The 23,760-nt window shown below is 40.7% G+C and overlaps 2 protein-coding genes and 1 long non-coding RNA gene across 5 annotated transcripts in view; all 3 read left to right on the forward strand.

Moving 5' to 3' along the window:
* The first annotated feature begins 1,739 nt into the window (after nucleotides 1–1,739).
* On the forward strand, nucleotides 1,740–7,658 carry LOC145434549 (uncharacterized). The gene is made up of 3 exons (XR_013913451.1): nucleotides 1,740–1,970; nucleotides 2,022–7,575; nucleotides 7,627–7,658. It is a non-coding gene; the product is annotated as an uncharacterized LOC145434549 (long non-coding RNA).
* Nucleotides 7,659–9,347: 1,689 nt separating this feature from the next.
* LOC145434596 (uncharacterized) overlaps nucleotides 9,348–23,760 on the forward strand; it is a 269,611-nt gene continuing 255,198 nt past the window's right edge. The window contains exons 1-2 of one of the 2 annotated variants that reach the window (XM_080311942.1): nucleotides 9,348–9,857; nucleotides 12,407–12,536. In XM_080311942.1, coding sequence (XP_080168068.1) covers nucleotides 9,552–9,857; nucleotides 12,407–12,421 — 321 coding nt within the window. In that variant the 5' untranslated portion in view covers nucleotides 9,348–9,551 and the 3' untranslated portion in view covers nucleotides 12,422–12,536. Of the gene's footprint in view, nucleotides 11,298–12,406; nucleotides 12,537–23,760 lie in introns of those variants that run through there. The other variant, XR_013913479.1, reaches the window with a different exon arrangement.
* On the forward strand, nucleotides 12,389–18,881 carry LOC145434597 (putative RNA/DNA demethylase ALKBH6). Of its 2 annotated transcripts, XM_080311943.1 has the most exons (5): nucleotides 12,389–12,608; nucleotides 12,709–12,838; nucleotides 12,895–12,941; nucleotides 16,531–16,635; nucleotides 17,590–18,881. In XM_080311943.1, the coding sequence occupies exons 1-5, from the start codon at nucleotides 12,576–12,578 to the stop codon at nucleotides 17,986–17,988; spliced, it is 714 nt and encodes a 237-aa protein (XP_080168069.1). In that variant the 5' UTR covers nucleotides 12,389–12,575; the 3' UTR covers nucleotides 17,989–18,881. The 2 variants fall into 2 exon arrangements, with proteins under 2 accessions (XP_080168069.1, XP_080168070.1); XM_080311944.1 differs by lacking the exon at nucleotides 12,895–12,941 and having other exon boundaries at nucleotides 12,395–12,608.

Consider the following 23,760-nt stretch of genomic DNA (forward strand, 5'->3'; position numbering starts at 1 on the left):
TGTATATAAAGGAATTGCTACGTAGTTCACCCGAATACCGTGATTGCCTGTTACATACTTTTTTAAATAATCGATATAGAAAAGCAGTCATGTGGTTCACGATGATCTGCGCCAGTATTGTTTGATTGTGCCGAACGTCCGCAATAGTTACTTGCAGGGCTGATGCACTTAATTGCTTGCATTTGCATTATATATTGACTACTCGCGCAGACGGTTGTCTTTTCTGTAATAAACGTCTTGTGTGAGTCGAAGTCGTTTCGTGGTGCAATAGACTATTAGCAGTGCTCCTCAACTTGGGATCCAGCGCCCGTCAGGGGGCGATCTGGATGTTGTGTTGAAAGGGCCGGAAACAATCAAAGCGATAAGGGGGTGCTGGGCTCAGGGGGCGGTATTGGGGCAATGACGAAAAACGGAGTCGCAGTAGAGAGACATATGATAGATGATTATATAGTAGCCTACAGGGGCGGCCAACCCATGACCCGCGAGGTAAAGTTCGTAATAAGTTATATTATATAAAATGAATGGCTCAGATTGTGACCTTGCAAAGCCAACGAAAAATTCGATAAGTCTGTCGAAAGAAACTCTCGAAACTCTCACCAAAGAAGCAAATATGCGTGCCGCTATGACTATACAATAATATACATATACGTATTTTATATATTAGGGCTGTTAAAAAACAAACTTTTCCTTCAGATTTCACTGGCTACTTGATAACATTGTTACAGGTTGGTTAAAAAGAGGCTGCACACCAACTTTAGCTTCATTCCAACCAGTAGAAACGAGATTCGTGCAGTTGAAAGTTTTGAATTTATCAATAAAAAACAAAAAATCAAAATTTCAAAATTTTTCTGCCGACTCCATAAAATTGTTAGGCTGTCTGTAGAGATGATGCATACCAAATTTGGCTCAATTCTAACCACTAGAAGTGAAGTTATTGCAGAAGAAAAATTAGTAATTCCGTGATTTTATAATAAATAATCAAGGAGTTAGTCACCGTAAATACAATTCTATTCAAATCCAAATTTTTCTACTGCAATATCTTCGCTTCTAGTGGTTGGAATTGAGCCAAATTTGGTGTGCATCATCTGTACTGACAGCCTAACAATTTCATGGGGACGGCAGAAAAATTTTGAAATTTTGATTTTTTGTTTTTTATTGATAAATTCAAAACTTTCAACTGCACGAATCTCGCTTCTACTGGTCGGAATGAAGCCAAAGTTGGCGTGCAGCGTCTTTTTAACCAACCTATAACAATGTTATCGAGTAACCAGTGAAATCTGAAGGAAAAGTTTTTTTGAACAGCCCTAGTGTCCATCAACCTAAACTCAAATAAACACGTATCCAATCGATTATTCAAAATCACGTAGGCCTACAGATACCCTGCAGCGGCTCATAGGCAACACTAAATATGAGCTACCCGAAGGCAAATTTATTCATATACCATGTTATTCGTAATCGCTCACTCCACTTTCGGTAGTGCGTATTATATATTCGATCGGCTTAACGCAAGAGCCACCGAGCGAGATAATGTAATGGTGATGCGTCCGGCCCACTGGTCAATATAAACGGCTCATTGATCGGTGTGGTTCATGGATTCAATCCCCCGACCGAAGACTCGTATCCGCGGCTTTCCCGTTAATAGGTGCTCACATCAACGGATAGCATGGGGGAGTAATAAATGATGGTGCAGCCTGTATGACCACACCGTCTTTGTTTTGAGGTATTCATGGTGTTGCAGCTATCCAGCTGTGATCACTCGTCCATGATATTCCGCAATGTCTCGAATAAGAACCTACTTCTTGTTGTGATGTCTTGACACTCTATATAAGTGTATGGTATCACGTGTGAGACTTTACTTTTGATTATGAGACTCTATACGCTACTACTGTATAACGTTCTGAATAAACCATTGTATTGAGCATATATCTGGTACGAAGAACTTCACCCAAGGCAACAGCTTCTCGAGATAAGTATTGTATAGCCGAGCACCAAGACAATTGGTTAGCTGTACTTTCATACAGATCATCAGAGACATTAAGCTCTAATTGCTGCATGGGCCCTGAGAAAGTCGTTCGGGTATACAACTTCAATACTGAGACTGACGTTTTTGCTATCGACGACAAGGACATTCTTCACGGACGAACACGGTACACGTTTTTAATTGTCAATTTCTGTTGAAAACGATCATGACAGCTGACCCTATTGAATTGTGTATGTGTTAGTGATTTTTGAAGTGTTATTGTTATATTGTCGTTACATATTCAATGTTGCCATAGACAAGTGTTTACTAAAGTGTCTAAATGGCGAGTAAAAATATGCAACCAGCAGCTGAGAAGGTACTATACTCTGAAATCGGTCACGCTAAATATGTTAAGCACGAAGATGCTTCACCCGGTATTGCCGATGAAAGAATTAGGCACGCTTTTCCTATCAGCTGTGCAATAAACGCGCCTACGTATTTAGGCGAACCTCGATTTAATCGAATGGTTAAAATTGGTCAAAATAACGACGCCATTTTCTCCGGACAGCCGGGGCTATCAGCGCACATTGCGAAAAATTCGACTATCGTCGACCCGCAAGAATCAAATCGCCTTCCCGTTCAAAATTGTGTCGCGCCGTCAGTAAATGATAGCTCAGCTTTTCTGAGACAATATATGACTGACGCGCAAAGGCAAATGACTTTGATTGTTGACAAACTGAGCGCATTACATTCGATACGCGTTACCCGTGTCTCTAACCTATGATTTCCAACCAAAATATTACGCTAAGATATGGTCGAATGTGAATTAGGTCTTAGGTATCTTTTGTGCTTGAATTCGTTAATATGGGATTTATCTTGTGCACAGATCAAATTAACTTATCCCACAATCGTAGAATTCGTTAAGCACTATATCTTATGGGATTACCGTACGCTAATAATGGATTATGTCCCACATTTACTGAGAAAATATCACCGATTTATGCAATTACACGGCAACTCTCATTGAATATTGAATTGAGATGCGAGAAATCGGGGGCTGGCATTCGTTCGACCCGGGTGTGTAGAGGCGGGATGAAGAAGTTGAGAGCCTAACGCTTCCTGGTCCGAACAAACCTGCAGATTGAACGGACCGGGGCTAAGGCGGGCCTCTTTGCGATCATTCCCGTGTCTATACGATAGAACCTTTGACCGGTACCGCAGTCTCGTGTCGGATTTATATGCATTGACTGTATAATGTCGAGCGGCATCCTTTATGCCTACAACGCATTTTTATCAACCTTCATAGCTTAATGGCCTCTGCTAAGTTAAGGTGTTATCGGTGACTTCAAATATTATTAACATTACGCCCGTAATGTTCTTCATCTCAGCTCTATATATAGACCTATTGTAAAATTCGGTAAAACTATGTCATATCTTGTTCAGTCGAATAATAACTGAACAGCGTACATTGGTTTGGATTCATAGATAACGGACACGGAATAGACTAGTTACGGAAATCTTTTTTTTAAATTCGTGAACGGATACTTATCACATAACGCGTATGTGAATTTCGATATTAATACGGCACACGCTATAGCGCCACCACGTTCATGTTCCGCTGATTCTAAACTCAACGGTTTCTTAAATTTCGTAACTTTTAGCAAGGAAGTGTAATTTCGCTATACAGATTTCTTGTTCAGCATAATCGCTGAAATCATTATTCGGTTCCACCATTATTATCTAACCGAAATTATGCTAATTTGCCCGAATATTGTACTTTTACCGATCGTCCATAATGACGCATCTTTCATTCAAAGAACCCATTCGTAACTCCACATTGAGTAATGGTAGTCTGACGGCATTTCAAAAAGTGATTTCATAGGCATTTCAGCTTTCATATATTTACAGACACATAACAGCCCTCTCACTCCTCTGTATATGATAACATCATGCCATGATCCATGTGAGTTTGACAGATATTGTAATTACTCACTTACATTTCTAATAAATCCTTCATTTGTTTTCGATTACGCGCCAGACCAGAGCATCTATTCCGCAACTCCTAAACGCTATCTGGGTTGCTCTTTGGCTGACGTAATAGGGCATGACTCCCTGTTTGAATTTTTTTTTCTACAATTTGCTACACATGTTACACGTTAATGTATAAGCGTGCAAGATTGAAATATGACACGCCTTCGGGACTATTTGTAATTACCGAGGCCGTGCTTTGTAGCCAGAGGTATTCAGTAACGAAGTACTTCTACTTTTTTTTGATTTACTCGAATCAATTTCCTCTACTTCGGATCCTTACTCACGTACATCTGATTTTCGCTACTTCTATTTCATAATACTTTGTGATCTACTTACTTACTTTTCGCTATTTTCAGTTTGTCAAGTAGAAGTAGTTTAATCCTTCAATCAGGAAGATAGCCTGAGGAATTCCGGGGATGTTTTCACGAAGTATCAACACTTAATTTTCATAAAAGTTGAGTAAAGCACCGCGTTGTCGCACTTCGCCTGGCTCGTCATGACGTTTGAAACGGATGTTTCGCAATCTAGCATTTACTTATCATATTGCAATCTAGCAGTCCTTGACGTGTTCTAATCTGGAAAAGTGGACTTTGATTTTTTTTAGCTTTACAGATGTTTTAGCACACCAACCTTCGAAACTTTCCGGACTAAAAACGCTTTTAGAAGTAGCATTTATACTTCATTTTCAATCCCCAGTATCATATACTTTGAGTTCTAATTAACATCAGTTCTTTTGTCTGGATAACATACATGTTGAAGTATTAAAGCAAGTGTAGTAATGCCTTTAATTTCTGGAAATAAAGCTACACAATATGGCATTTTTACGGTCCACTATACTTTCTTATTAACGTTTACGGATCGCACAAAGTGTTTAAATCGTATCCAATACAGCTTCTCCGTATTGCTCTTCGACTAAACTGCAGGCCTTATAATATGTGGGATAATGTCATACCATGATGTTTTCTAAAACGTGCTGTTCGAGTAAACATAGGATTAGTATCGCATTTCCATATCAATACTATGATTTCAATCCCATGATGCTGACGAATGCCTATGCTGTCAAAAATTGGATACCTCCTGGTATGCATCAATCTAATCAAGCTCGATTTACACCTTTTGAGAATCCATGTAAGCGAATTACGATCGTTTTCACAGCTACTTACTTACTTGAGTAGATTTAAAGTCAGTCAATTCTACGTCTACTTCAAGTAGTTTTAGGTTGCTTATGGAAGAAGTACTTCTACTCGTACTTGGGTCGATTTTTTTCGTCGCTACTTATACTTCTACTGAGTAACTTTCTTGACTATTTTTACCATTTCTTTTGTAGCAAGATCTAGCTTTAGTATCTGCTTTTTAATATTGTTTATATCATTCAGCTTATTTTCATTAATAGCTTACTAACGCTACCCTACTTTATATTTCACGGCATCGCGTGCGTACATTTAGCATAACTATGAGCGCTATCCCGTACTTCAACAACATGTTGCAATTGCTGAGATAATTACTCCGCATAAAGAGACTATCAGAAAAATGTGTATTTCCACATTGTTAAGCCCTTGAAACGCCCATTATTTTCAGTTTTCGATATAATTTTAATAAACAACCACTGAACAGGCTTATAATGTATCTTTCAAGTTTGAAACATTTCTTAGTGCTTCAACAGCCTTATAATGACTCGATTAATATCAATTCTGTATAACGTCATAACGCGCTGTTTTATCATTTCTAGCCAGTTGATTGACTTGTGATGAGTTCACTTTACAAAACTCAGCAGTACCTATCAATCGCACATCCGCTGTCAAGATTACGCAAACCATTACCCCGGCCGCACCGAGAATTTATTACTTGGATCGCAATTTAACAGACATGTTTTGACTTACATTAGGAGTTCGCTAGTTACCAGACTTCCTGTCCATATTGCATTTTCTTTCGCCACGTGCAAAATATTTTTCGCGCGTCTGCTCCCTACATTTTTTTCCGCAGTCGCCAGTGATTGACCCCTTACTTGCAACGCTGTAAGGGAACAGCGTGCCTTATTGTTTTTAAAATTGTTTCTGATATTGCTAACACCGTACTACTTAGGTACGCCTTCTCAGACTGGTCGCTTATTGATAGATTGTGTGCTTTCTTTCATGCTTGTATCGTTATTTTGTGCTGATTGTAATAGTGCTAGTATATGCCCTTTCGACGTGATGCTGTCGTGAGGTTTTTTGCAGAATTGACGAATTATTCGTGTCCGTCGTCCACACTTCCGCGTTCCGGCGTACGCTTCTACTCATGTGTGCAAATTCATCGAAACGCTTTCGACCACTTCAACAACGACCTGGCAATATTCTCGGGACGATTCTGAAACCACGTGCCGTTGCGCTGCAACAATTGACAGCGACAGTTCGCCCCTATTCCACCGACGTAACGACACCGATATACCGCGACCGATCGCCCGACCGTCCGAAGATATCCCACCTCTGCAATCATTGGCCGGCACTATAGCACCATCACGCGTACGTAGCCACGTCGAATCTGAAACCCCGCACAGCGTCTTAAGTGAGCTGTATATACGCTGAAGTCTGTGTCAATCAGACAAATGATGAATCGCAGACGAAAATTACGCAGTTCTTACAACCCGAGACGATGCCAGACCCCACAGGAAACTGCACGTGCACGACAGTGCAGGCACACATGAGTTGGAGTAACAAGTTGTACGCCGGAAACACATGTACATTATCGATCGAGATTTTGGACGGATTTCACTGACCAGGAACACACTGGTGCATATGGGCCACGGCCCGAAACTGAAGTTTACGCGGACTTGAGTATGTTGGTTACTCTAAGTCACAATATCGATCGAGATATTGCAATGTTTGAACTGGCCACTCTTGTATATATACCGGCCACGAACCGAAGTGAATTCTGCCTTCACGTGAACAGCGGCGGTACCACTCATGATGATTTGGGCTGTCACGTGGATGAATTTGTATTTGATTAGGCTTACTTTTTGCTTAGGATTAAATTGCTTTGTGTTATTCCATTTCGGGTAACTTGTATATTAGAAATGCAGTATAAAACCTTACTCTTGCAATTCTCATACTATAACTGAAACTGTATAGGCCCAATTCATTGTAGTTGTTTGATAACATTTCAGTAATTACTTTAAGGGTCGTTGGAAATTTAAAGTCTTACTCGTAGTGTGACTAACCGATCTCTTTTTTTTAATGGGGACGGGGTGACCTTTCTGTACCAAAATTTGTATTCGACATAGTAAATCGATTTTGTCATTCATGGTCGTATAATCTAATTGGCTTTTCCCTTAATTAGCCCTAATTAAGTTCCTTTTCGAGAAGAGACTGTGCAGCTATCCAGCTGTGATCACTCGTCCATGATATTCCGCAATGTCTCGAATAAGAACCTACTTCTTGTTGTGATGTCTTGACACTCTATATAAGTGTATGGTATCACGTGTGAGACTTTACTTTTGATTATGAGACTCTATACGCCACTACTGTATAACGTTCTGAATAAACCATTGTATTGAGCATATATCTGGTACGAAGAACTTCACCCAAGGCAACAGCTTCTCGAGATAAGTATTGTATAGCCGAGCACCAAGACAATTGGTTAGCTGTACTTTCATACAGATCATCAGAGACATTAAGCTCTAATTGCTGCAGTGTTTGTGGAATATGGTCAATTGCTGACAGTAAATTCAAAAATTAACCTAACAGTTAACATCGCTGGTCACCCCGTTTCCAACACAGATAATGCAAAATATATCGGGGTTTTATTGGACTCGGACATATTCTGGAAGAGTCATATTCAGTCCCTGGACACTAAATTATCACCAAAGTGCGGCCTGTTCTACAGCCTCGGACGCTTCATGCCAGCCTGGGTCCTTCTGACACTCTTAAAATCCTTAATCAAATCGAAGTCACAATATGGCATCCTTTGTTGGGGGCTCCCAATTTAACTGCACTCGAGGGACTGCAAAAACTACAACATAAGGTCCTCCGTATCAAAGCTAGAGCCCCACAGGGGCCTGGTTGTCCATCCAACAAGTCGCTGCTGAAGAGATTTGGTGTCCTAAACATAGATAATATGCGGAAACTAGAAATCGCAAAGTTTATGTATCAGTTCCACTATGGTCGTTGCCCCGAATATTTCAATGACTTTTTTTTTACCTCAGACTCAAAAGCGCACAAGTATAGCCTACAACACACACGCGTCCACGTTGTCCAAATATCATATGATTGACCGAAAAGATCATCGCTCCATCAAATATGCCGGACCTGATGTGTGGAACAATATCCCGCCGGCTATCCGACAGTCGACGAGCATGTCCACATTCAAGTCAAAATACAAGGAATTACTACTAAATGAATACTAGTGCATCCTCAAGATTACCGGAACACGACTGACCTATCGATCTCGCCTTCCATGACATGCCACCCCATTTTTGTCTCTTATTGCTTTCTTCTATACCCGTGGTTCCCAACCTTTTTCGACTCATCGCCCCCTTTTCAAGTTCAACACCGATCATCGCCCCCCAAATTTTGTGAACCGAAAAATGGGCATACAAACTGGAAGCACCGGCGGGTTGACTAAAAAAAAGGTCAACTTTTCGGCTCGATGTCGAATTGTACACTTTTGCAACCAAATTTTGGTGGGTTGATTAAAAAAAGGGTCATTTCTCCGCCTTGACTCCAATATAGCCGTTTTAACGCGTCATCGCCCCCTTCGCTATTTTCGCCCCCTGTCGCCCCCTTCGTCATTTTCGCCTCCCTAGACCGTCAAATCGCCCCCTGGGGGGCGATATCGCCCACGTTGGGAACCACTGTTCTATACTATCCTCTTTACTTTTCAGTCAGTGCGCGTGCCTCCTCTTCACATCGCCTAGGCCAAGGTGGGTGTCTGATTCCATAGACTACTCCAAGTCGCTTCGACACCTTCCTATTTTTTCATTGTATCGCATTTTGTGGTACATTGAACTGATAAAATTGCTAATAACCCAATAATGATGATGATGATAACAGGCCAATTTTTTTCATTTTTATTCCGTAGCTACCGACTTGTAGCACGGCCCTCTTCTACGCTTTTTATGAGACAACGATTACACGGTCTTATGTCGCATCTCTATCGTCCAAGATATCGGTGGTGCTGGAAGAAAATAAATCTGAATCCTCTCTCTTTCTCTTTCTCGCTCTAAAGAATTGTTCAATTTCGTAATGTTGTGGCGTTTGGAACTGATGGATGATTGAAATAAATTCGTACCGGTTTGGTTCAGCTCATTGTATCCATAATTTCATCATTGCTCAACAGCACAAGATTGCAATAAGTTCAAAAAACAAATGAAATACCGATACTAGCGATATCTGTGAAACATGAATATATTTGAGAGTCCTCAATTTCAGTCTACGGTACGATTCGATGTTTATTGTTTACACTTGATTGAAAAATTCGACAGTTCAAGACTTCAAGTGAATCGAGTCCGCTGTTGTTTCAATTGTTGCTTGTTTCCGAGAAATACAGTTAAATAAACCTTCAGGCGTGGTTCACACCGGGAATTATGTCCTTGCACCGTTACTACTCCGAATCGGTGGCAAGTCAACTATTAATTGAGACTATTCAAGAAAGCATTGTGTATCTGCTAGAAGAAGTTATTCTGGAAGATTTCGATAATGCTCCGAGCGAAGACGACGAAGAACGCCACGAACGATTGCTACAAAATTCCGATGACGTAGCGCGTGATTTAATGAAGCAGACAGCAGACGAGGAGATGTACAACATTGCAGTCGAAGTTTTCGACGCCACCTTGTTCACTCACCGAATGAAAGTCAAGGGAGTCGCTAAATTGAACAGGATACTAACGCAGGTTTGCGATGATATGGTCGAAGACGTTGTTGCTGAGGTAGTAGGTGATAATATAATAATGTTACAAGCCTCCGATATTCTTGATGATAATCTGGACGATATGTTATTGCACGAAATTACTGACATTTGCAATTCTGTTCTTGATCATTATCACATGCGGGCTGGCATTTCGCGATTTAAGCAAATCCGTGCATCTGCCGACACTATGTTACTAGACAAATTAGTACTAGATTCACTTCTAAGTCCCTCTAATGATATAGAGAGTCACGAAAAAGACGTGTTGCACACTGTAGCAATGAAAGGCTTGAATGATATGATTTTAGATGTGGTTTCATCTCAGTCCTTGGCTCTCCATGCGTGTTCGCCTAAGGAATTGTCGACGCGGACAGAAAAGTTTTCAGAACAAGCTCCCATGGCTTGGTTCAAAGAGAGATTCGTTACTGATGCAGCTGTAGATGTAACACTGGGAATGCTTGTATCTAAGTTGGACGAGTGTTTAGACAAGCCTTCTGAAAAATAATTGACGGCCGGAGCTGGGCTGTGATTGTATTAGGCTTCAAGTTGAGTATTCGAGTATCTATAATCGTGATGTCACAATACTATGATGTATGAATGGTGGAGAAAGTTCAAATATGGGCTACCGGTGTTGCCTTTTAGGCTGCCGCAAAGACTGTAATACCAGTTTTTTCATCACATTGTCGATTATTTGGTATTTTGTAGATCATACAAAAATCATTGCACCTGGTGGTAATGCTGTGGGGTTGATTACTACATCACAGATATATCCTTTCAGCACGAATGTGCATAGCCCTCAAGCTCTGAACTACATGTTGCATATGCTGCGATAGGACCAATTAAGGTTTACCGCCTTCAGGGTTGTAATGACTCAAGTCGTGACTCGATTTTTTGGAGATTCGACGGGACTCGAGTCAATTTTTCAAATGCGTAAAATGACGCGACTCGAGTCAATTTTTGTATTGACTCGACTTGTACTCGAGTCATTATGCATGACTCGAACCACGTCACATGACTCGCACTCGACGCTCTACTAGGTGACCTTGACTCGGAGGTGAATTGAAAATGACTCGACTCGAGTCAAAACTATAATAGCGAGATTTACTTGTAACTCGGAACCTTGTGACTTGGTAACAACCCTGACGGCTTTCCACGGTGGAAGATAGGCCTAGAATCAAAATTGTTTTTCTTGATAAATTTAACTTGTAGTGGGAACCTTATCACTTCAATGCTCGAAAAAATCATCTCTCTCTAATCGTCACTTACTTGGTACAGGGTATTTCTGATGTTCGTCAGGATCACCGATCGGCTAAGCTTGTTATATATCCAATCTGTGTTTCTAAGTGCATCAATCCAGATTTTTTGTGGAAGACTTTGGAAAGTTAGATGTGACACGATAAGTTAAGCTTTCTGAGTATACTTGACAGTAATCAGCCGGTAGGCAATGGAATTGGTGTCCATAATTAGCGCAATCATTCTGTAGCACTGGTCATCAGAGTTCATGGTGATATACAGTAGCAGTAGAACGATTGACTCTCAAAGAGTAATAGAAATCAAGCCTTACTTTACATGACTTTTCTATCAACGCTTGCTTATATGAAACAAAAACTAATCAGTACTGTTACTGTCAAAGCGTTGCCCTGTTTGAGCTTGACTGTAAGGTGTTATTTCAAAAATTGTGTGTCTGTTCGGCCGCAATTCTGTACTGGGAATCAAACATGATCACATAGTTTTGTTCATTAACGGTAGCCTAGTGTTGTCATAAGGGTCAATGTAATTTTATATTGTAAGTCACCAGAAGCTCTCTGGGTATGCAAGTTCCACTACATATGTGTTTTCTCAACTTATTGTGTCACACAGTATATATTGGCATAAAGATATTTTTTCATGACACAAATCAATCTCGTGATAGGCTGCATTAGTGAAAATTTACCAGCGGCAGGCTATGTGTGTTTGACAACTGTAGTAATATAATCATTGTTCTTGCTGCTTGGCACTGAGCAGTGATCAAAACTTATTTTTTCAATGACAAACAATAATTCCATCCAGGCTGAAATATAGTATTTATTATGGGGTAATGTTCCGTCTAAATATATACCAAATCATCTGAGTTTTGATTGATGCTTACAACAGGAATGGTATTGTATCGTGCAAAAAGTCCGACCGAACTTAAACCTTTGTATGTTATATTATATAGACTCTTCGTAGTTTAGTAGCTAGATAGCCTGAGACTCTGTTCTTCTACTATATTCTGAATGTATTGGCTTCACAATGTTTTTCTATTTATTATTGGCTTGTACTGATATATTTTTATTGAATTTCTATCCTCAAGAATTCTGTTGTAAAATTGTACAATCCTAATGCATGTACCAATTTAGTGTATGACTGTGTCCATCTTCTAGCTGTCATATTTCCATTTTTATCTGTTGTATTACAATTCACTGTGTTTTTATCTGTGCACAGCCACTCTAGATACTGACCTGACCAGTGCCTCATTTCTATAGTAATTTTTTCTAAATTATAATAATTTTTCAGATGCAGCTCAAGTAGGCTAATCTACTGGATTTTGCCAAGAGCATCTATGCACACTGCACAGGTAGTGTACATGTTGGACAATTCCTTGTTCGAGCCGCAATGATTCACCTCCAAGTTTCAACTTGAAAACCACTCTCTGTTTATCTGGTAGTATGGTACGAGAGCTGACATGGATGGAATAATCCCCTACAAAGTGACTAAGGTATGGTATTTTTTCTGATACTTTCAACTGTTTGTGGGTTGAGTCATATCGATAATAAAGTAGCTTTATTATACTTTTCAAAACATTTTAATGATTACAGTGTCCGCCAACTGCGTACTATGTTCCGAACTTCATCTCCGAACAGGAAGAAAAGTATTTGCTTGATCAAGTGTACAGCAGTCCAAAGACAAAATGGACGGTCTTGTCCAACCGGAGGCTGCAAAACTGGGGTAGGAGAATGTGACCCACTGTTATTCTGTTACAGCTATTAATTCTTTAATTTCAGGTGGGGTGCCTCAAGCTAAGGGAATGATACAAGAGCCACTGCCTAAGGTGGTGATTACTTATTGACAAATATGTGATTTTTTATGGCTTCCTTCGGTTTTTCACTGGTTGTTACATTATCGGTGGGGCTGGACACAATGATTTGAGTACTTGCATCTGAATCCGATATTAGCCTAATTCAAATGATTAGAGTTCAGTTGTAAGACATGATTTTTTCGAGTACCGGTACTGAAATTATACGTTCAGTTGCCTACTACTTTTCCACTGTGGGGATGCCTCTATTGCTCGCTTCGCTCTACACAAAACATATGATAGTAGGCCTACAAAGCTATGCTCGTTGGTTGAAATCACATTTCTGTAAAGCCGTGGTCCCGAAGTTCATTGAAAGAGGTATGGTCACAAAATAGCAAACAGACCTCTAGAGGCCAGTGGTTCTTAACATTTTTTCCTGCAGCGCCCCTTTTTGAAAATTATTTAGGTCTAGCGCCGCCCCTCCCTACCCCCATATTTTCGGGACGGTAGTAAAAACAAGGGGTAAGAGTTCCAAGTCCGATCGGTCATATTATTTAACATTCATGTGAGGTTGCGTCTCACAACACTAAACAGTATCATCCTCTATGATACAATGAAAAAATATTCCGAAGATTTAATTTTGTAGCACTCAAATACAAATATATTTAGTTATCATTTTGACTAAAAAGCTTCAAGGGCTCTCACTCTCGAAAGTAGTACAGTGCCTCTTTCTTCGATTTCGACACGCTGCTCGCTGCGTGATAAGATACCTCGATCAAAACATTTTGTGGAAAATAACCCGAGCTAGCGTGACGGGAGTATTTTAACCTGTAATTGGCTATCTGAAAGCACGCGCAATCAATTTTACATGAATTATAATAAACCACTGCATTCACGGCAACATGTTGCAAATATTGTCGGCACATATTCGCGCAAAGCGAGACGAAAAATTCTGAGATTTGACAGATTTTGTCGAATGTTAATTTGCAATGAGAACTCATGGACATACAGAACTGTTGTTCTACTGTATAATCGTATGTCCCTACTACGTTGCGCAACAATGGCCAATACGCTTGCGGTTTGCGCTGCTTTCACTTGCTCCCAGACGGCATGGTTGCGTCACAATACCAAACTCCGTTACAATGCAACATTCGAGCCTGATTTTGGAGGTTTCCGGGGCCACGAGCAGAATAAAATTTATATTTTTGGAACCATGACCGCGGTAGCTTTCGATTGATATCCGTTTTATCAAATTTCCAGCTCGCCAAGCTGGTCACAAACCACCGTCAAATTGTCTTTAGCCAAATCGAAAGTGTGACGTAGACCAATTTCACTGAACCGTGAGATTTGCTTGTGTCCACAACATATAGGACACTATGATTCTCAAATCCACATTGTCTTCGTCATTATCGGCGGGAATTGGCTTTGACGTGACATTGCTGTCGTTAAAATACATTCAATAAATACGATTTATTCCGCCTATATGTGGATAAATGGGCGAATAATGCATTGATTCAGCAATCCGGCCCGCCAAGTACCTAAATTTCCTATATCCGGCCTGCCGACTGGAGAAGTCTCCCGCCTCTGACTTAGAGGTATCTGCTGCCAAGTTTTGAATCTATGAATCACATGCTATCTATGTTAGGTTGTAAGAAGTTTAATGGCCATCAATTTTGATGAAATTGAGCCCCGCCATTAATGTATAAATATTGGGTCAAGTTTATCTGGTAGTGAAATGAATCCACCTTTTATTGAGACCAGGGCCGTAACAGCACTTCGTCAGCCCCCCCCCCTCAAAACGTTGGTCTTGGGCCCCCCATAGAGTGATAAACCCAACTTATGGGGGGCTTCGCCCCCAGACCCCCATCAGGCTGTACGCAGATGACCCCTAATTAACCATCTATATCGGGTGTCCGTTTAATGTCTACGATATCTCGAAAGTCCGCGCGGAGAGCGAAAAAATTGTATAATCACGATTGAATCGGTCAGTATGATAGAGGATTTCATATATATTGCTATCAATTTTCATCCTCTCTCTGCTCACGTAATCAGATTTACTGGTAGAGCGGAGTGAGGTGTGTTTCAAAAGGTAGGACCACTCAATAATAATAATTAAACATCTTCGGGCGTATAGGCTACATGTCGGCAGGAACGAAACAGCACTTCGTCAGGCCCCAAAAAAGTACTTGGCTCGTGGGCTCCCATAGGGTGATAAAACGACTCCCCCCTCATCACGTTGTTCGCTTTTACCATGGAATCAGTTGCACTCTTTAGTGAGAACGCGCGAAGCGCGAAAATTTTCGATGATTCATAATAGAATCGGTCAATAAGATCGGGAATTGCATGTAGCCTATATTGATATCAATTTCTTGTCCTCTCTGCTCGCGTAATCAGATTAACCGGTAGAGCTGACTGGGGTGTCTTGGGAACTGTAGGGCCCGTAAATAATAATTAAACATCTTCGGGCGGGCGGACCCGTTGGTATGACTTCGTTACATGATGTTATTTCGTGACCTCAGCAATATCAAAAAATGTAGAATCGCATAAACGTACTAAACTAAAGGACGCACACGATTTCATATTGGTATTTCTTCACCGGCGTATAATTTTTCCGTGCGGGGTGGTATTTGTCTTGTGAGGTTCAGATTGCCAAGACATGAATATTCGTCACCAGTCATTTAGGCGCCTATGGACAATTAAACCTATATGTATCAGCATAAGCGCAGTCCTTTTCGGCCAAGGTTTTCTCGCTGCCGATCGTTCTGGCACACCTCTTGGAGTCGCATGTTACATGGCCTACAACTTTATATCTTCGTGCGTCGTGGCGCGGTAATGGCCTACGCCGATATGCCTATTTCTATAATTTTTTTTGAAAAAGCTACATAAATTTTCAAAAAATATTCCGTAATTTATGCTAATTCACGAAATAATTTTTAGCCCCCTTCGAGCTCGGCCCCCCCCAATTGGGGGGTTTGGGGTGCGGCAGTTACGGTGTTGATTGAGACTACTTGTGGTACTGTTGCCTCATGAAAAAGAATTGGACATCCAGGGGCAACCCTTTTCCATCAATAACCATTTAAATCTTTTACTGCGTAGTGTCCAAAGTTGCCCTTAAGTCCAAAGTTACCCCGGTTTACGGTACTCATTTTCAAGTACCAGTACTGATAAACCAAATAAAAGCAGTTTGATAACTTTACTATTCTTCGAAATTACAATGAAATGCCCGTCTCGGTAGACCCAGTCTGGAGTCATATGACTTAGTCCGAGTCATGCGCAATGACTCGAGTACAAGTCGAGTCAATACACAAATTGACTCCAGTCGAGTCATTTTTCATTTTTATGAAAATAGCTCGAGTCGATTCATGACCGGAGTCATTGCAACCCTGTGATTCGCTGAATTTTGGTGCCGAATTCTTCAAAACTGGTGTTTAGTACTTGTTCTCCTTCCAATTTTTACTGATTGAAGCTATTTTCGGGTGCTTCTGCAACAGCCAATGTCGCTAATTGGCATTTTGTAATTTGCGTTCACCCATCCTAGTAATGTGGATAGCAACTTGGATATGTTTATCTCATGCCGTTGGGTACATAGTTAAGGTAGAAAATGAAATAAAAATTTCGATTTTAGTGGCTTGAGGAATGCTGCTCCAAGGTGAATGCAACCGGTGTATTCAGCTCCTACTCACCCAACCACGTTTTGATAAACGAATACAAGCCTGGCCAAGGCATAATGGTGAGTGTTAAAGCTTAGTGGCTCTGAATCTTTTAGCCAAATTTAACTGTATTAGAATTACAATAAATCCGAATGCAGCTCTCAATAATAACATCACCTGAGATGACACAAAATTCCTATACCAATAAAGTCTCACAGCCTTCACAACCGTAGCAGTATGGACTGGCTGTTTCGGACATCTACTTTACTTTGTACTGAAGTTTCTCTTGAATTCTAGTTGAAGTTCGCCGATCGTAACCAAATCCCTAACCCAGGGACGACCAACCCGTGGCCCACAAGAAGATTTTTAGGGGCCCGCTAGGTAGCCTACTTCACTGCTTGATTTTTCTCATAATACCGACTCAAATTCTAATCCTTGAGCACGGAGACCTGCTCGGTGCACATCATACCGCTGCACGGCTGAAATGTCGGTATTCAGCAGGACCTTTCATAGCTTGACATGATATCGTTACTGAGTGAGGATGACCGCTAATCTTGTGCACTGATTGCATTGTTTTACGAATTAGGATTTGGAAACGTATGGCGTAACACTGGTAAAAGTTCAAAGGACAGACCTTGTAATTCCTAATTTGACAATGGCCACCGACAAAATGTGAACTTGAAGAAGGAAGAGTGACTTGTGACTTCAATTGTTACGGCATACTTTGCGATATTGGCTTCATTTTGAACCTGAACTACTCATACGACGTACGTACCATAGGTTCACGTATTCACAGTAAGTTTTGGAGTTGTGGAACCACATGCTAAAGTGACGCATGCTCATGTCGGTCAACCATTTCTACAACACAGTACGTTCGTAATCTCCACTCTAGTTGCTTACGATTACCCATGACAAGGGTCATCCGAGAATATTAGTGTTTATTTCAATAGGACTATATTATTCAATTGTTTATTGAAGTTCTGTGCCTCCAAGAGTCTGTTAAAAAAGCATGACGTTATATATCCTATTTTCAGCCTCATCTGGATGGACCTTTGTATTTCCCTACCGTGTCAACAATCAGCATCGGGAGTCACACTGTGATCAACTTCTACGCGAAGGATAAGGATGAATCAGCGCAGTCTGCTACAAACGCAAAGACTCCAAAATACAGACTCTATCTCGAGCCAAGGAGCCTACTGATTTTGAAAGACGACATGTACCAATTGTACATGCATGGGATCGATGAAATTTTTCAGGACAACCTCAGCTCGGGTTGTGTCGCAAATTTTCCTTTGCTCGCAGATCGTGAGATGTCTTCCAGTGTGGGCGATGGTGACGTGTTACGGGATCGGGGAACGCGCGTGTCCTTGACTATTAGACATGTACCAAACGCCAGGAAACTGAAATTACAGATTGGAAAGCTGTTAAGATGAGCAATGCAGGCAGACTTCTGGGCTGTTAATTCCGCACGATCTACTTGTTTCTAGATTCTGTTAACTCATTTACTTCCGTATTCATGAGTAAGATTGCGAACAATGATTCGAGGACTTGAATTCGAATCTAGTATCGATTCTAATGATTCAAGACTAGTAGTGAGGGATGATTTTTTGAGTAAGCTGCCTAAATTATACGTTTCTCTACTTGCCAAAGGAAAGTTAAAATATTGATGGTATTTTCGACTGTTGTAAGTTTGAATCCTCGATCGGTATTATCTCAGCATAGAAATCATCCAGTAGCTCACAAAGCTTCACACGTTGATGGAGATTGTGCGTCTGTGAAGTCGTGGTTAACTCATAGCATTGTCACGGAGTGAAATGAAATGGACGTGCTCGAGGAAATACCAAATTATTTTGAATGCGTTGTAAAACTGGCATTCTATTCTTTGTGGACAGATATTTGAACTTCCCACGTCTTCTACGCCAGGGGTTCTCAACACGCGACCTGCAGACGCTTATTTTGCGGCCCACAACATCTTGGATTATGTAAGCAATTACTACTGATATGGTATTGTTACATATTAATTTAGGTACTTAGCTCTCCCATCGCACTGTGTCTGTTTTAATTCTTGATGACCAGGGCGATTTTTTGACATGTCAAAATTTTGTCAGTATTGTGGCGTTCGTGAAAAAGTTGTCAAAATTGTCTACAAAGTCAAATTTCTTTGTAACCTGCATTTCGTTTATATCTTACATGTTTGCACCGTAGGTGAACTTTATCATTTGACATCTTGTAGCCTACTTTATAGGCCTATACCCATGTAGACCGTCCATCGTCTGATCATTGTGAATCATAAACTGTCAAATGACATGGTGTTATGCTCAACGTACCACAATATCCTAACTGAAGCAAGACTGCGCGGGCATTGCATGGTTCTTATATCAGGACGCGCATGTTAAAAAAGTGTGATGTAGGCAACATTGTCAGACTGACGCAACTCTGCAAAACGGTATCACCAGCAGTGTACGCATAACTTCAAGTGTTGCCAGCCAACTACTGCTACTGCTGAACGCTCTTTCTCCATTATTGGCAAGCTACTTAGTAAGGACAGACACTTTCTACCCGAGAATGTAGGGAAGTATCTTTCGTTGGACTACAACAAAATTTAATTTCTACCATAATGCGTGATGTAACTACTGGAATTCTTCATAGGTCCGGAGATCGTTGAAATAATGCTTTTACATGAAAATATTAGTTTCTGAGACAGACAGTTCCAACAAGAAATTGAGATAAAAAGTTGGCTACAATTCGTTTTTAGGTAACAAAAAAATCTCCCTAATCATTATTAATAGATGTTATTAAATCGTGGTGGCCATTGTTTCTGCGCGGCAGTCTAAATCCTGCGCTACCGATCACTGTTCCCTCTAAGCTGCGCGGCCGCGCACTGCTGACAAAGTCGCTGCGCACAAAAAAATCTGTGCCGCGCCCAAAAAAGCCGACCGAAGTAACGTCTTTTTTGTAGTCGTTGCGCACTGTTGTCCAAGAGGCCGCGCGGTGATCAAGTTGGCGAGTGCGCGCAGACTCGTAAAAAATTAGAGGGAACATTGCTGCCGATTATAGGCGAAGAAGCCTGTCCCTGGGTATTCTGCGAATGCTAAACGTTGTAGGCTTCATTCATGCAAGTTTTTCGTGAGTTTCATAACTTATTCAAATCGGATTCAAATAAACAGCGGACCCGTATAGCACATAGAAACATACAACTTGCAAAAAGATAGCAGACACGTAGTACAGCAACATAGGGCTAGGGTTACCATATTTTTGAATCGGGAAAGGAGGACACTTTTACCAATTCAGAAAAGTTACTCGATCAAAACTGAAAAACATCCGATTTCGATATTTTGGTAAAATTTTTGTCATCACTCAAGTTGGACTTCCGATCTACACTTTTACTTGAATTTAGTGGTGTTGACTGAAACAAAAAAGATCGTGACTTTAGTTCGAACCCCGAATTTCCCGCTCGAACGTCAGTCTTCGCTGTTTAGTGGCATTTATGCCCATTTTCACTGGAATCTGTCCATTATCCTAGCTGTAAAAGAGGACGAATTGCCAAAAAGGAGGATCTTTAGCCGTCCTCGGAGGACATTCTCAAAAACCTGAAAAAGAAGGACAAATCCTCCTACAGGAGGACGTATGGTAAACCTTAAGCAACACAATCATACAACTTGAAGAAGATAGCACGCAGGACAGCAACATCCGACCGAATGAACGTAATAACAACGTGCAGGACGAAATTAAGGAACGTAAGTATATGTGTTACAGTTGATTTTGCGCCAACGTAAATAATCAACAATTAGTGCGGTTCGCAGATGCAAGCTTCATAGGCTTAACGGTGAGAACAGCCTATCTGAAAAGGCTTGATTACAAATGAATACTATAAAGTCAGAATTAACAAATTAAATGCGTAGGCGCAAAGAACCATATAATGTAGGTTGATATATTTTCATCGCTATAACGACAGTGTTTCAGCATAGTGTTCTATGGTGTGGACACATGCAGATGTCACCGCTCCGTGAAAAAACTTATGTAACCGCAGAGTTTTGAGGCCTGTACTGGGTACGCGACCACGTTGCACTGGATGCAGTCTACGCTTCGGTTGTATACTGTCCGATTTCGCGCTGCCTGTCACGGAAATCCGGCTTGCGAATAATTGTGAGCACGGGAACGTGGCGCTCATGGGCACAAAAACAACTTATTTTAGAGGAAGAGAATGTGTATTTGCACGTCTAATCGTGAGAAGATAAGGTGCTTGGCATATTGGATAGGAAACCGTAACATTTAGAAATCCTTCGCGTTGTATAATTTGGCTACAGTAGAGGCTATCATATAGGGTTACATCAGGGCTATCTAGAAACTAGTTCTAGAAACTAGTTCTAGAAACTAGTTCTAGATATCTCTGGGTTACATGAATGTATATAGCGACAGTCTGTCTGGCAATACGTGTCCCGATTCCCACATTAATAAATATTTCTAGACATCGCCCCATGCCGATTTTCAATGTTGTCATTACCGACTGCGTCATTGCCGGATTTTCTGAATTTGAACTGTATATGTCCTGCTTTCTCTTGACAATTGATCGCGGGGGAGATAGCGTAGTTGTAACGATCATAAGCGGCCACCAACCTGACGGATCCGCTTCGATTCCCACCGGAGGTTACCTTGGCTCCTCTTCCCCCGCCGATGCCGTTCTTACGGCGACAAAAAAGCCCAGAAAAAGACCCGCCGAAAGAAAGCACTCACAAGGAATGGAAAGAACTACGGTAGAGAGGGCCACGGCTTCAAAAAAAGGATCAGCACAGCATCGAAAAGAACTGTGACATGGGCACTCTACTCTACTCGGCAGGTGGATGTTAGAGTAATGTAATGTAGTGTAGAGTAATGAAGTGTGTCGTTCGACATCCTCCTATCTGTTCATGACATCGCATTGTGTACATTGTGTGTGACTTGTTCTGATGAAAAATATAACCCAGCGATTATTAGCCTATTGTTATTATGATTATGTGATGATATATCACCAAAGAGGCTACATTGTGGCGGACTGCTAGTCCTTTTAAGTCTCAAGCAATCCATGTATCTGCAGTATGCATGAAGGAACTGTAATATTTTAGTAGGACAACTATTCGAACTTCATTATATCGTCTAGTATTGCGCAAGATTGATAACCATTGTTACGCCAAGCATAAGTCCTAGCTAGAGTTCTACATTTTTCGTGTCGCTAGAACTTACAAACCAGTTTCTTATTTGCTCAAGCTTTGCAATTGCATTCATTGTTACGCATTTTCGGGTATAAAAACCCACGATTTCTCTCACGTCGCCCCTTGAGACTTGAGATTCATGAACGTACGCTTTTCCGAAGTATATCTGTATCGAGTAAATCTGCCCGGTTAAGAACTCGCAACGACAGGATAGCAAGTCGCCATCAGTTACACATTAATATTGCTTCAGGCACGACGAGTCCACTGTTACTTGTAACCAAGTCACAAGGTTCCGAGTCACAAGTCAATCTCACTTTTATAGTTTTGACTCGAGTCAAGTCGAGTCAATTTCAATTCAGTACCGAGTCAAGTCCGAGTCCAAGTCACGGAGTAGAGTGTCGAGTCCGAGTTATTGTGTAGACTGCTCTGTTTCCAGTTAAAGTCTTGTTAAACCCACTTTTTATTACTCTGTTTGGTGATATCGAATGGTTCGCATTTATAATATGCTAATTTTCCTCACTTATAACAGTTTCTGGTGGCATTTTCAAGTATTAGTACTGATAGACAAAATAATTGTAGTGTATAGGTTAACCTTACTATTCTTCGAAATTACAATGAAATGCCTGTCTTGGTAGACCCAGTCTCGAGTCATATGACTTGGTCCGAGACTCGGACTCCGAGTCATGCGCAATGACTCGAGTACAAGTCGAGTCAATACACAAATTGACTCGAGTCGAGTCGAGTCATTTTTCATTTTTAAGAGTCGAGTCACCAAAAAATCGTGACTCAAGTCGAGTCATAACTCGAGTCATTACCACCCGGACTAAAGGCATGAAATACATGTTCCACTTTTAGAAGTAGTATTTACATTTTACTTCTAATTCCCAGTATCATATACTATGAGTTATAAATAATATCAGTTCTTTTGTCTGGATAACATACATGTTGAAGTATAAAAGCAAGTGTAGTAATGCCTTTAATCTCCGGAAAATATATCGAAAATTGGATACCTGTTGGTATGCATCAATATGAATCAAGCTCGTCACCTTTCGCATAGCTCAATTTGCACCTTTTTACAATCCCTGTGAACGAATTTTAGGATCGTTTTCACAACTACTTACTTACTTGAGTACTTTTAATGTCAGTCAATTCTACTTCTGCTTCAAGTAGTTTCAGGTTGCTTATGGAAGAAGTACTTCTACTCGTACTTGAGTAGATTTTGTCGTCGCTACTTCTACTTGAGTAACTTTCTTGACTACTTTGACCACCTCTGGTTACTACCTGCAATCCAGTAGACAGATAACACTGAGCAACAATTTTGCACGAAAAATTTGTTGACTTTGATTTTTCACTAAATTTAGGCTAATTGTAGCGTGCTGATTCCAAAACTGTCGCTGGTTTTCTTCTACACGTCAAGGTTTTGCTCTACGACATATGCCCAAAATATGCAAATTTTCACGAATCTAGCAATAGATATAATACTTTCCCATACCACATAGAAAACCACACTTTTATTTCATAAGTTATATTGCCAAGGTGTCAATTGAATAATAAGGAAAAAAGGTACTTGTATCGATCTACTCCGGTTCTTTCACCCATTTTTGGTTAGAGAAGACAATCATCCGAGGATATTTCAGACACATATTTAATGCAAACTGCAGGATATGGCAAGTAAAATAAACATTACATACTGTCAACAATGGGTCCAATGCCCTGTTCAGCCAATCCAGTGTAACTTGTAACTCCTATACGCTCCATAATTTGGGTCAAGGTGAAGATCTTCGGGATACCAGATGAAGATTTGGATATCGAAGATGATTCAGAACGTACAGTAGTCCATTAACTCAGGGTAAATGATCTTATATATAGGCTTTGGGACTTGGAAAAGAAATATTTGGAACTTTAATCATCCTTGCGTATTGAAAAAAAAAATTACTTGGCAAGAGAGAGAAAATATCTCACTTTCGATCACGAGTAACGGGGTTTTCATCGTAGGGCTACTTTCGGTAGCTTTGT

This window comes from Botryllus schlosseri, chromosome 2 (genome assembly GCF_051294905.1).
Source record: "Botryllus schlosseri isolate E-star chromosome 2, Bs_hap1, whole genome shotgun sequence".
Lineage (NCBI taxonomy): Eukaryota > Metazoa > Chordata > Ascidiacea > Stolidobranchia > Styelidae > Botryllus > Botryllus schlosseri.

Bases quoted from the DNA above. Each gene is read 5' to 3' on its own strand.
- LOC145434597 (XM_080311943.1), top strand. From the start codon at position 12,576: ATGGATGGAATAATCCCCTACAAAGTGACTAAG. The intron at 12,839-12,894 runs GTAGGAGAATGT...CTTTAATTTCAG, and splicing joins CCGGAGGCTGCAAAACTGGG to GTGGGGTGCCTCAAGCTAAG. The intron at 16,636-17,589 runs GTGAGTGTTAAA...TCCTATTTTCAG, and splicing joins AGCCTGGCCAAGGCATAATG to CCTCATCTGGATGGACCTTT.